The following is a 14,462-nucleotide window of genomic DNA, read 5'->3' as shown; positions in this document are numbered from 1 at the left end:
AAAAACTGCAATATATGGTATCTGGAAGTGGTACTAGAAATGCCAAGTGACACAGCAATATGGCTTTCCTTTACATTAGGAAAAGAATGCAGAACTGGGCCTAATTCAGTAAAAGAAAATGTTGTACTTGTATTTATTAGTTTCTGTTTTATTTTTGCATGTTACTACTCCAGGAAATGATGGATATAGTAAAGGCAATTTATGATATGATGGGGAAGTACACATATCCAGTGCTCAAGGAAGATGCTCCAAGACAGCATGTAGAAGTTTTCTTCCAGGTACTTAGCTGATTTCTATCGCATTTCTTTTGATGCTTAGCTACTGGCAAAGCCTGAACAATGGAACTCATTGCAAACTCTAACTGGAGTACAAGCTCCGCCTGTTTGCAAGATACTGTAGTTTTACACAAGCAGCACTGAACAGTATTGAGATACTTTGTGAAAGAGACATCAGTTTTAGAAAAAATAAATATAGCTTTCTGTCTTTTATTTTGCAGAAAATGGATAAAAACAAAGACGGTGTTGTAACTTTAGATGAGTTCATTGAATCGTGTCAGGAGGTAAGAGTAACGGTCTCATTGCCTTGAAAGCAAAGAAGATGAGCTTGTGCCACAATGGTCATATTCACTTTAGATGGCAGTCCTTTCTAAGTTTTAGGGGGCTCAGGATTCCAACTTTCATTCTATTGCATGTAAAAACCAGCTGCAAAATTCAGTCCTGGTGTAACAGAGACTGCTATGGCTCCTGTTACAGAGGCACAGCAATAGTACAATAGTAGATTAACCTGAGGAAACAGTAAGAAATATACTGCAGTGCTAGCAGATTCCTGGAAGTGGTATAAAACTGAGTCTTGTGTGGGAGACAGGGCAAGACTGCTGCTAGGCTACTCTGAAGGCCAGTAAGCAAAGCTTGTTAGAGAATAGCTGCAGACAGCCCAGGGAATCGCTGGAAGCAGGCAGGGCTGGAAGACAGCGGGGCTCTGGAGGCTTATAAAGCAAGACCAGAGCCTGAACAGTCAGTCTGGCTCTGCAGGGAAAGGGGTTCTGCTGTAAGATGCCTGCTGATGAGAGACGGCAGTAAGGAGCTGCGGCTGGCAGGGGATTTGACTCAGTATGAAGGTGGATTCCAGAAGAGAGTCAGTGTGCTTAGAGAATTAAGTTATAGCCAGTGTGCTGATGTTTTGGTCTGAGTTTTAACTGTTTGACTGGGTTTGGGACTGCAGGGAAGGTCAGGAAGTGCCAGTAATGCCAGCAAGGCACTTAAGGCTTGAGTCTACTGGGGGGACAAGGCAGGTGGTAGTACAGCAGCTTAGGAGGGGCAGAGACAAAGTCCAGGGGCCCACCACCTTTGAGGGGCAGAGATAGGGCTAGTGAGAGCCCACTGACCCAAAAGGGGCAGAGACAAAGCTAAAGGAAGTCCAGCCCAGGAGGGGCAGAGATTGACAAAAGACTGAAAAGTTAGAGAAGTCTGTATGCAAGACTGAGGCCAAGGGCCCACCAAATTGTTTGATTGTCACACCTCAGAGGCACAGCCACAGCTACAGGGGAGATTGGGTCCATGATTAGACCAAAGGTAGTGAGTGCCCTTGGGGGGCATGTGTGGAGAAAGAGAGCCCACCTGGAGGAAGGATTTATTAGGAGCAGTGGGGTCCAAGAGGGATCTGTGGGTATGAGGACAGGCTAAAGGCTTTCACTAAGAACCTTGGGCAGCCTCCCTTTCTAAACTTGTTAACAAGACCAAGGTGCTGCAGGTGAGAACAAAAGAAGGGTACCTTGCAGTAGAGCATGAGCTGAGTTGCCATCAGGGGGTATGACAGCCACCCCCGAAGCACCGGTCCTGATACATATGGGTTTTGACTTGTGAATTCCCCTAAACACCAGAGAATGCTTAGAACATGAATTTGGGTTTGCACCGATCACTGAATACAGTCTGTTCGTTTTCAGTGTCTATGGCCTGTGCTATTATTTTCCCAAGTGAAATATAATGGACAATTCTTTGACATGGTACATAACTATAAAGGAAGCTCACAAAGCCTTTCACCTACCTCAGTGTTTTTCTGTTTTTAAGTGGTTGACAATGTCTCTCTAATTGCTTTTCTCCATATATCATTAATAGTTACTCACAGTGACTGAGCTGTCCAGAAGCATAAAATCTGTCTAGGTACCCTGTAATTACAACACCGACATATAAAACTCTTGATGCGTGAGGTCAAACATTAAAAACAAGCACTGCAATCAAAGTAATGATTTTTCCAAAATGAATGCCTTTTGGAAATTCCATAAATTAAATTGGCTGCAATAATTGTTTATTGTTATTTTTAGCACCTACACAAAACTAAGCATCTGCATGAACAATCAGCCTGACATCTGTTTTTCTGGCTTCCAATTAACTGTGTGACTATTTGGTCAGGGATGTTTCCAGTGGTTAATCAATGCAATAACAGCCTGCTCATTTCAGACAGTTTAAGATAGTGGTAATTATCACTCATTGGGCAACCTCAGCTCTTAGTTTCAAGCTTTCCCAAGAAAGTAATTCCCATGCTCTAATGAGTGAAGCTTTCAGTATCTGAATGATTGCTATGAATCCTGCAAACACTTTTAAGGAGTGTGGTGGGCCTTTTTCTTTATTCTTAGTTCAGTTAGGACCTTGTTATATGGAGAACTTTCTTTGGTGAGGTCTTCAGGGATGTGAAACTTCATCCTCCATTATCAGATGCCTAATGTGAAGTTCTTTCTTTCAGATGTTTTATTCTTAACCTCTTCTGTTTCTTTGCTTGGCACGTGCATGTTTCTTAATTGGTTTGCCTGCAGGTGTGTGTGCACATGTATTACATCTGTTGCTGGGTGATTTATTTGTTTTTGGATACTTTTAAGGATAACTCATTGATGGTGCTGGCTTGCCTGAGGTATTTACATATGTCCTCATGCTTGATGTGTTTGCTAACTAATCTGAAAATTCAAGGTTCTTTACTATTCTTTTCTTCATGCAATGCACCATATTATTTAATTAAACTTAGCATCATTTGCAGTAGGTGCCTTATAAGTATTCAGAACATGTTTTTTTTCTTGTAGGGGGGGCGTTGTTTTTTGTTTTAATTGGAAAAAAAAAGTCTTTTTTTAACAAAAAAAAGAAAAAGTCATGCAATGTGAAGATGGCATGGGCAAACCTAGGATTTTGAACAGGGTGGGTAGTGTGCTACATCATCCCTTACTACAACAAATTTTCCTCCAATTTAAAAAGAAACTAGATGCCTTACAAATATGCTAGTGGCCTCCAGCTATATTTTTCAATTTATAATCAAAACCTCTCCTGCCTCTCTGAGAATTCCTTTCTCACTGCAGCATCTCACACCCCATGGGACCGCCTCAACCACCCTTCTTGCTCCCACTCCCCTATACTCCATTTTGCCCCATAGACCCCATAATACCCTGACCCTTCTTCACCCCACACCTTCCCCCTAATTAGTTCCAAGTGTTTTACAAATCAGGGCAGAGACATGGGCATAAAGAAAGAGATGGGCAGAAATCCAGAGTTCTGTCACTTTATCCAGCTTTGCGTACATCAAGTACACAAAGAAAAAAGTGCTAAATTGCCACTGTAATAATGTAACAGCCTATCAGATCACCTTGGATGTTGCTACAAAGTAAAACTGCAGATGCAACTAGCCTCATAAGAAACTTTGCTAATAAGGTTCTCTCAATATGTAAGTCTCAGCTTTCTTATTTGGATTCAGGGGTCATATCTACACGTGTATTTAAGCATGCCTACATTTAACGCGCATTAAGCAGGCTTAGGCAGGTGGCTACAAGTACAGACATTAAAGTGCATTAAGACTGTGTGTGTGAAGACTTGGGACTAAAGCGTTAATGCGATTTAACGCATCTACATGTTCGTTAATGTGCTTTAATTATCCACGCCTAAATTTGATACCTGCATTTGTAGATACCAAGTTTAAATTGATAGCTTAAATTCACCATTTTTAATGTGCATTAAGGGTATGCACAAGTAGACATGTACCCTTAATGCACATTAGCTTAGGCTAATGCACATTAAAGCATCATGTGTAGACGCACCCAGGGAGTAGGAATCCGAGGGTAAAAGATTAACATTTCTGAGCCCAGAAGCAACTTCATTTTAGAGGTAAGTTAAGGGAGCTCTGCACCTGGCAGTTTAAGGCTTCTGACATCAAGACTGCTCCTGTGTGCAAATGCAAGTGCTGGAATTATTCATGATCTAAAGCAAAGCATTTAAACACCTACTTAATTTCAAACATGTGGTTCAAGCTAACACACCCAAGTGCTTTGTTAAATTAGAAATGCTTTCTGAAACAGGACGAGAGCTTCTGAAATAGAGTGGACTCATCCATGAAGAAAGGTGCTATAAAAAGGGAGCTGATACATACTGTAGAAACAGGTGCCAAATATCAATTGTGCTGTAAAGTGCTTTGTCTGCCATAGACGGTCTAAAGAATTTGGTGGTTTTATTGTTTTCTTGTTGCTTCCAGGATGACAATATCATGCGGTCCTTACAGCTCTTTGAGAACGTCATGTAACAGCATCTGGAGAATGGTGCAAGAATCAGAGACTTTGTACGTAATGAAAACCTCCTTTCTGGGCAAAAGCTTTTTACAACTCGACCATGTTGAACGCGCAATGGTTTTGTAAGACATCCCCAACTGAACTGTATCTCAGAATGCAACCAACTCCATCTCTCCTTCCCAAGAGACATTGGAGTGGAACTTCTTTCATCTTGGAAGCATGCTAATATTTTAATAAAAGTTGAGAGAGACCTCCTGCTTGAACTTTAATGAATAATATACAACATTCTGTTTGCTAGTCACAAATTCTGCTGCTTTAAATAGAGCAAGCTTGATTGCATATGATAATACAATGTCAATAACTTGCTCCACCATCTATTGCAAGTGGAAGCTCACTCCATACTGTTATAAGCCGAAATGTTGTACAAATAACTCCCTTATTTGTTTTAACAGAAAACTAATCTACCATAACACATTTGTGAGGCTGTGAAAACTAACACCAAATGCCCTTTGTTAAATGGAGGTTCCAGTTCATAAAATCAGTTTACTCTAATGTTCCTGATCTTCCCCTCTCATTCACAGGCACCACTACTCCACTGAACTTGGTGGAGTCATTCCTAATGTGGACCAACCAGAAGATATTCAAGCCAATAGATTTCAGATAGGAGAATGCTCTTTTCCATATACAGTCTCTTCTGCAGATTGAATCTCACTGAGTAGTATTACATTCCTATAGCATAAGATAAATTTTGAATAGCTGGAACTGAACAACTTTTACCAATTATCTGCTACAGTATTGCCACCAATGAAGTAGGTTTCCAGTATGGAGTATGTATTTCCCATTGGGACCACTGCCATAAGCCATAGTTCTTTATATACTGTTTGGAATATGCTTCATTAGTACATCATTTAAACATTTGCACTTTTAGATTGGATTTAAAAGCAAAGTATTTTCCTCTGTATGGATTTATTTGGCCTCTTTGATTTTTATTCAGCAGTGCAAAATAAAATCCAGATCATATAACTGTTTCCACAAACAGACCCCAGCAACCACACTGTGTCCTGCTGATTTACACAGGCAACAGTCTTTTCTAAGCTAGTTACAGGATCAGGGTCTGAGCTGGGGGTAAGCCCCAGGTATGATAAGCTAACTACATCCCTTGTGTAACTTCCACTTCTACACTGTAAGTTCCCTGGGACAAGGGCTGGGACAGTGACAGATTTGTTTTGTAAGGCTTGCCCCCCCCGCCCCGCCGCATACATTGGCAGTGCCAAAAGACATCATCGGTTTTATCTTCAGCCAAGAATGGATTTTGACCAATAGAAGAGCAGGCCAAAACAATATGATTTGAGAACCTAGGAGTGTTGTACAGCCTGGGTTGCAGAGAGCATTACATGGGCTGATACTGCACAGAGCAGTTGTGGCAGGCAGCATGGGCGACTGGTGCCTCCTGACCCTCCAGCAACCATGGGGAAGGGTCCCCCCTGCAGCTGATTGTGCCGACCTGGAAGCAGCACTCCCTCGAAACTGGTTCTAAGAGGGAATGCTGCCCAGAAGTGCCAGCGGCATGCCTAGAAGGGCCAGGGAAGTGCCAGCAGTACTCCTCCTAGTGCCCCTGCTCCCGCTTGCCCCCCTGCCTGCTGCTTAAGTGGGGAATGCTACTGTGAGGGGGTGCACCAGTGCTCTCAGGGGGTGCACGTGCACCCCTTTGCACCCCCTACGCATTGCCACTGGCAAGCAGCCATCTAAAGGTAGAGGAACCAATAGAAGAAAGCAAGAACAACCAACCTCTTCAGCTGCTTGAGCCACACACAAAGGAGGGTCACCCAACACAGTCCATGATTGCTCCCCTACAGAAAACATATCTATTTTTATTATATCAGATATTATATAACAATGATATTGACAGCACTGAAACTATATTTTAAATATTATAAGTGGAAGCTTTTTATAATAGACTAAATATATGGAATGACTCATTTCTATAGCCCTATATTTTATAAAATATATCAGCCTACAGATAAAGAAATAGATCTAGTTGATATAAGAGTGATCCTCTGCTTGCATCTCAACCAAGAACTTTCCCCTCCTGCATACGCTTACATGTCTGCTTAACTTGACTCACCTGAGCAGTTGCCTTGCTGTTCAAGTGAGAAAAGTTATATGCCTGCAAGATGGAGGCTTTAGTCTCTCTCTCTCTTTTTTTTTTTTTTACTACCTTACACTGAACACCACCAATGAATTTATTCTTATACTTGATATAGAATATAGCAAGTCCCAATCATGTGCTGTGACTTCAGAGCGGTGAGATGTTGCAAGTATAGTATAGTCATCCAGTTGTGCTAGTCAGGTTCTAAGAGGCTCTTGATGAAAGCATGCTGTAAATCCAAAGCAGAATCAATCAGGAAATTTATCTTATTGCCTCTTAATTTTCTTGCAATTCCACCTAAAATTACAGAAGCCTTAGCTTGTTTGTTTTTTGTACACACCAATCAGCCATGCATTGTCAATCTGATTGACTAATTTCAGCTAAAGGGAAAAAAAGCCAAATGAAATAGGAAAAAGTGGGTTTTGTGACAACCCAGCATGACTCTTCTGTAATGTGTTGTATCAGCTGTGCCTCATGAAATGGTAGGTGCAGCCTGCTGACTCCTTGCAATTTAAAGGTGCAGTACACAAAGATGATTCATGAAAGTTGTCTTTTGCATACATCACAGTCACTGCAGCGAAATTAATTTCTGGGGTAACTCCACTGACTTCTATAGAGTTACATCAATAATGAATTTGGCCTGTTGCCACTTTTGGATATTAAACTATCAGAAGTGCTTCACCTTCATGTCAGCTGAGGAAAGAACTGTAATGTATTTCTTTGTTTTGATGCGTTTCCAGTATCACTGTGCTGTACTAGGTGGAATATGTTATTCCTGTCCTGGTCTTTGTAAGTGCTGTCTGCTGAGTATGGCCCCTATTCAGCAAGATGTGTAAGCAGTCAGCTAGTCCCCTTAACTCCATTGGGTTCGCTTGTGGACTAAGAGCTTTGGTCAATTTGAGCCAGTTAGTGGCACTGCTGCTTTTCCTTCCATTTGGGGGACCCAAAATCTCCCTGTTCTGTAACTCTTACCAATGTCCATGGTTTCTGCATATGTGGGGTAACTATAAAATACAAAGACCTGATCCTGCTCCCATGGAAATCAAATTGTATAATTCTCAGTAGCACAAGTGGATGTGGGTGAGCAAGGCACCAGCCCTAAACACTGACTTAGAGAGGGCTCAAGACTGGCAGTTGCCACCACAACTGCTGCTCAAAGAGCAAAAATTGCTTATTACGCCTCTGATATTCCCTTTTTATTTCAGTCATGCAGGAATGGGGCCCATGAGAGTATGATGATGTTTTACCTTGGGTTACTACCTCTCAGTTCTAATTAATATTATTGATGGTTGGGATAGGACAATTTGCGGAGTGACATAACTGACAGCTATATTTTCATGTATGCTTTAGAGGGTAATTCATGCCATTGCCCCTTTATTAAATCACTCTAGTTGTAAATTCAAACTGTGACAGAATAGCCTTCTCTAGAAAACCACGCTTTAGTGTTTGTATGTGATCCCATGCTTTATTTAGCAAAGACCTATCCATAAGCTGGTATGCACTGATGCACAGTAGGCCACTTTGTGAGCTGTGTATACAGCATGTATACTCTGACTAATGGATGAAAGTTATCCAGTAACTGTAAGAGAATTGTATTCTGCATGGAAATGTCTTTTGGGTTTGTTCTTTATGTTCTCAGTGAATGTTAGTTTGTAAACTTGCAAACCCTCCCATGGTTCATAAATGAGGCTTGCAATATTTATGGCAAATACTACTACAGCTTATTAAATAAAACATACTGTGCCAGTCTGATCTCATCCCATCATAAATCATACTGCCAGAATGTGGAAAGTGGTTACCATGCTGACTTCTAAGTCACTATTAGAATATCCATCAATGCTATCAGCTGTACAGATTTTCTCAAAGGTGTAAATGTCTTATCAATTTGTCTGACTTGTTTGTTTAGTTGTAAGTGTTAAACCACATAATCACGCCAGCAATTCTTCAAAACATTTATAACATGCATTTTTGGCAAAGATCTGTTAAAAATAGGATTGCTATTAATGAGGATGCAAAAAAAAAAAAATGTAATGTGTCTGTCCATGTTGATGTTAGTTTTCTTGTTACTTTGAAAGCACTACAGTATTGTGAGTAATCATGAAAAATGCCAGATGTGATCCCCTTGGTATCATACCAGAAACAGAATAATGATACCACTGAATTGTGACATATGTCAGCATTTGAATTATGACCTGGGGGAAGCAGTATGACAATATTTCTTCATCATGGAAGGATCTTAAGGTAATATGGGCAAAAAATATAAATCATGATAAGTAAAGCCATTTTACTAGAGCAGCAATGCATAGTTTCACTGTTACAATGCTATTATCCAATGGCAATTTTTATGATATTTTGTTGAATGGTTTTAAAGATTTTTGTTTTAATAATAAAATTAAATATATACTGAAGGGTGTTCGTTTGTAGCCTAGGAGCTAATCATTTCTTTAAGGGATACTTTCAGGCTTAAAATTCTGGATCAGGTTTTTAAATGCAAGATTCTGTTCTGAACATGCACATCTGTGTGTGTATCTTGGCAGTGAACATGCTGAATGGGTGCTGTAAGCATAATATTTACATGTTACTTAGACATTCGTATATCTAATTTAGAAATATTCCTTCATGTGGGTGCAGTGGCAAGTGCCTCATTCGGAGATATTTTAATAAAAGTTTTACCTGGATTACTGGTTATACTTTGGAATAGTAAAACTAATATTTTAGGAATCTTATTTCTCTTCACCATTTTTAGAGTTTCCATTTAGAAAAATACAAGAAAACTGATAAATGTTAGGCAGAGGGTAAAGCAGAGTGGCATCTAGCAACTAATTATTTCAGAGAGTCATGAACAACCTAGTTCATCTGATATTATAAATGGACCCATATATAGAATATGACAGCATAGGCTGTTGCCTATGGAAGCTCATGAACCTCTGAAACAGTTGGACTCTAATGTATTACCCTGCCCTGAATTCTGCCTGCCTTCAGACTAATATGGCTAGCCATTAGAGCTGTGCAAAATTTTGGCCGCCATTTCGTCTCAGTGGTGTTTCGAGTGTTTCAACGCTCAAAACTCCAAATCCGAAATTAAATGGGAGACATGTCGAAACATTCAAAATGAAATTAAACAAGTTGAAATGTTTCAAAGATGTTTTGGCATTTCAAAGGTGTTTCAAAGCTGAACTTACAGGGAAAGAGAAAGTAAGGAGAGGGAGGGGAAAGAAGGGGGAACAGACTGACATCTGTAGCTGGCCAGTGTCTGCCAACTGTCCCTGAGGTCCTTTCTAATCCCAGTGCTCTAAAGTTAAAAACCTATCTAAACCTAAAAAATTTTAAAACAGCACCTATCTCCTTGAAACTTGGCAGGCATTATGGCCTCAGCAGGGGCTACCATGCCTGCAGTTTTCACCCCGTACTGCCTTAACACACACACAAAGTCACACGAGTTTTCGTCTCAGCACCTTGAGGTGCAGTTTCCCAGAAACCCCTGCACCTATCTCTTTGAAGGTTGGCAAGCTTCAGGCATTCAGAAGGGACTACTATTCCTGCAATTTTCATCAGAATCAGGCAAGGAAGAACAAAGTTATAGGTATTTTAGTCATTCCCCATTATAGCCTATTGCCAAAACACCGAAACTGTGTCGATACAGTGTTGAAACTTGGAACAGTTTCAGCCAAAACAAAATGAAACAACAATTTGAAATGCCAAATCTGAAACTGAAACAAAATGCAGGCATTTCACACAGCCCTAACTAGCCATGTCTGTGGTAATGGTTACATTTTTATATGACCTTTGTTTAAGCAAGAGATATTTTTTGCTAGGGACAGACAACACAAGCCAATTTAAATGATCAGAAACTGGTTTAAACCTGTAACAGAATGGACATTCAGGGCACATAAACCAGTTTGAAAATGGTTGAAGCTGGTTTGACGTAAACCTGGTTGAATATATAGTAGTATCAGACTTAACTGATTTGGGTCAAACCAGTTTATGCAATGTCTGTCCTAGACCCCTTCCTGGTTTAAGTTAAATCAGATTCCCCCACTATCCCAGCATGCTCTCTGGGTTGGGCAGGCCCCTCCCCTCAGCTCCCTAGCTGGAGCTCCAGAAGAGATGTGTAGGCTCAGCAGGATCTTCCTGGCTTCCCCGTGCCTCCCTCACCTCCCTCCTCCCCACTCGCTGCTTAAGCAGGGATCCCTTCCTCCTCTCTCCCACAACAGGGACCGTAGCCAGCATGTGGTATGCTAGCTAATGCTGAGAGGTGTCTGTGTAAGGCAGACAGGACAATGTCAGGTTAGGGATTTTTGGAACTAATCAACAGGGCAGCTGCTAATGTCCCTCTGTTCCTTCCTTAGGAAAAAGCTATTTAAGAAGAGCTTGAACTAATGAGTGAGGCTTTGTTTTCTGATGGGGTGCTAAATGCTGATGATAGAACTAATAAATGCTCTGTTATCAAAAAGGCAGGGAACCCCTCCCTAATCAGAGCATCCTGCCTGGGCCTGGCCATGCCCCACCTCAGCTCAGCACTGTGGAAGGGGAGGGAGGGCTGCTCTACTGCCCCCCGGCTTCTAGCTTAAGCCACTGCAGGTGTGTGCTGGATTGTTTTCAGTCCAGAGGGGATGTCTGTGTGGTTACAAACTGATTCAGTCTAGGCAGGTTAGACTAACCTGCAAAGATTGAGTCAATTCAGGCTCAGATTTTTTGAGTGTCTGTCCCTAGCCTTTAAGGCCAAGAAGACTTATTAGTATCCTTTTAGCTGCAGTCTCTTTTATACTTAGATGAAAAAAGAAATTTTGTCAAGGTTATACAGTTCCTAAGTTACATACTTCAGGATGTGAAATATAGACAAATATGTACAAAGGGAAAAAAGAGTTACCTTGCATACATCCAGCTATGTGAAAAATTAGCTGTGTGAATTTTGGTATTGGTCTCATTCTAGCTCCTACTGGCTGAATGTCTGTGTTATGCTAACTGGCACCGTACTGGCACCATACCAATGCTTTGCTAATTAGGCAGGGAATTAATAGGAACAAAGAATAAAGCATTTTCAGACATAACTGTTGGGCTGGGTTACAAGGTAGGCAAACCTACCTTAGGCAGAAGTTAGAGACAGCAAAAAAGAATATTCAGAAATGCAAAACATTTATTATTTTCTTGTAATAAAATATTTCTGTTAAAATTGGCAATGTTGTGAAAACTGCTGTCAAACACCAGCAAGCAACACACAGTGCTTTGTATCTGGATAAGTCAGTTTGTATTTGGTTATTCAGAAGTTCTTAAATTAGCTGTGTCCACAGTTACCTAATGATCTTCAGTGACAGAATCAATCACCATGGCTAAAATTGATGGGGACGGTCTTTTATGAAAATGAAAACTTATTTTTGGAACTAAGGACCACAAAAGGAAAGCTGAAATAGAATCCAATAATGCAAAACACAATTGAGTGCATTTAAGATTTCTGAAATAAACAGTTTTAATTCCATTGAATACATTGAAATCTACCAGTCATGGATGTTCATCTAACCAAAAAGTCACTGCTCCTACTTCTTAAAATAATCTCAATGAAAAAGGTTTTTGTCTCTCACATTAGTTGTAATAGGTATGAAAGAAAAGAACAAGAAGAAAAATGTTATCATCCATGAGACACCATCATCTGTGAATGTGTATCTATCTCTGATTAACATCATCATGATGCAATTATACACGTATTCAAGGAATACAGAGGAATCTACACAGGATGAAAGTGAGCATTAGCGCTTAGAAAGATCCTGCTGACATGGCCAGTAATCAAAGACAGTGTTTGTCTTTTGTTTGTGAATTCTGGGCCAGTAGAAACAATTTGGAAGAATTTTCCATTGGATAGTAATGGTAAAAAAAAACCTTTCTATTGTTCACCCCAGTTTTCAAATAGAGAAAGCTTAATTCTACTTCAAATGATGTTCTTTATTTCTGAAAGTTGTTTAACTCTGGAGATTTTGCTTTAGCTAGGAGTAGTATTCAACACTGGATGAACATACTGATTATTCTAGTGAAGGAAGAGAAATCAGTAAATCGTATGAATAGTCATCATATGTAAGGAGCATTAGAAATTAGACCTAAACAAGCTCACACTATTCATAAAGATTATCATTTTTGTTCATTATTGATAAGAAAACCAACTTCAAATTCATTCTCCGATAGAACATTGGCAAGATTTTGGAAACACTTTTGATGCGAGTACACTGCACTGAATAGAATGCATTTCCCTATGAGGTTCAATACACATGCTCTATTCATCCCAATAGGAACATATTAAGTTTGTGAGAAATTTGACCTTCTGGTCAAAGAACATCCCTGATGAGTTACCCAAAAAGGAATTAAGTATTATCACCTGGGTAAAAATATTCAAAATAAAATTATTCAAATTCTTAGAAACATTATCGAAAATAATTTTTTTTCTGTTTTGAAAACTGCCAAATATTATTCTATTATATCTGGCTGCAGCAAAGGCACTAGTAAACAAGAGCTAACGAAGTTTGTTAGATATGTTTCTGCAGAAGAAGCAATGAAGTTGAGAGAAGGCAGCATTAAGATAAAAGAATATTTCTTTGGATTTTTGAACGTGATAGATTCTACCAGTGCTGGGATGATAAAAGTTTACTTTGAACAGTTAAGAAATGGGAATTTCACTCACCCATTTGAAAGGTCAAATCTAAAGACAATGAAACAAAGATGAAAGACAGACAAAATACAGTGCAGTTCAAAAGAGGATTTGGAACCTATAATTAGTGTTTTGTCCCATGCAATGCACATTCCTTCAGCATCTATTTAAGGATGCTGCAAGTTGTTGTATTGAAACTGTACTAATTTTTCAAAATAGTTCAAAATGTTTATACTATGTTTTTGTTTTTGTAGCCTGGCCATAGCACTGGGATGTAATGTTGCCAAACATTTAAGATGGGAACACCAAATTCATATGATACATGCATTTCAGCACCACATTTCAAAAGGCTGTAATGCCTTAGTTTCAGTTTTGGGTGATACAGTCCTAAAAATTCCAGCAAAAAACAATATTTCAAGAAATTCCAAATAGCTGCCTCATAAAATCTACAACTATAAATTCATGTGTACTGGTGCTAGTTTATGAAGTCAATTTTGCAAGTAAAATACTCCAAGAAGCTGAAGTTGATATTGTATAGAATATATATTGTCTGAAAGCCTCAAACAATCTCCTTGTCACCTATTGTTCTGTTAAGGGATTTGCAAGCATCCTGACTGATGCTAAAGAACTAGGTGAGAAGCTGGAAATCAAAGTTATTTTGCCCAAACCAAAGCAAGTCACAGTACAAATTAAAAAGAGAGTGATTTGGACATACATTCCCATTAAATAATTGAGAAAATAACTGTAAGGCCAATTATTTCCTATTTGTGTGTTGAATAATTTCATAGAGTTACTTTGAGAGTGATGTTGTATTATTTGAAGAGCTCCACCAGCTGTTATGAGGTTTCTGTATGATATTTCTGAACCGTCAAACATTCCCAGTAAAGAATTACAACACCAATCATTTGTTTTATGCAAAGAGTTACAAGGTGGATGACCTGGTTAAGAAACTAAAACACCCTAGGTATTTGCAATGAATTTCAGGCTTTGTTGAAGTGATGTTGTAGCTATGATGGTCCAGGAAATGAGATGGGCAAAATTAAGACCAGCACAGCACTGATGGTCTTCTGTGATCAGTAGAGGTCAGGTATATTGATCATTCACTCTGGAAATTCTAGCCCCCAGCCTGCCTGAATTATTTC

At 39.6% G+C, this 14,462-nt stretch overlaps 1 protein-coding gene across 3 annotated transcripts in view; it reads left to right on the top strand.

Moving 5' to 3' along the window:
* Positions 1-9,364, top strand: part of KCNIP1 (potassium voltage-gated channel interacting protein 1) — a 135,319-nt gene extending 125,955 nt beyond the window's left edge. For all 3 annotated transcript variants that reach the window (XM_019487130.2, XM_019487132.2, XM_006269700.4), the window contains 3 exons: positions 174-278; positions 497-559; positions 4,504-9,364. In XM_019487130.2, the coding sequence (XP_019342675.1) occupies positions 174-278; positions 497-559; positions 4,504-4,551 (216 nt within the window). In that variant the 3' untranslated portion in view covers positions 4,552-9,364. The remainder of the gene's footprint in view (positions 1-173; positions 279-496; positions 560-4,503) is intronic.
* Positions 9,365-14,462: the final 5,098 nt, after the last annotated feature.

Source organism: Alligator mississippiensis, chromosome 9 (assembly GCF_030867095.1).
Source record: "Alligator mississippiensis isolate rAllMis1 chromosome 9, rAllMis1, whole genome shotgun sequence".
NCBI lineage: Eukaryota > Metazoa > Chordata > Crocodylia > Alligatoridae > Alligator > Alligator mississippiensis.
Note: the sequence above shows the minus strand (reverse complement) of the source record. Positions and strands in the feature narration are given on the sequence as shown.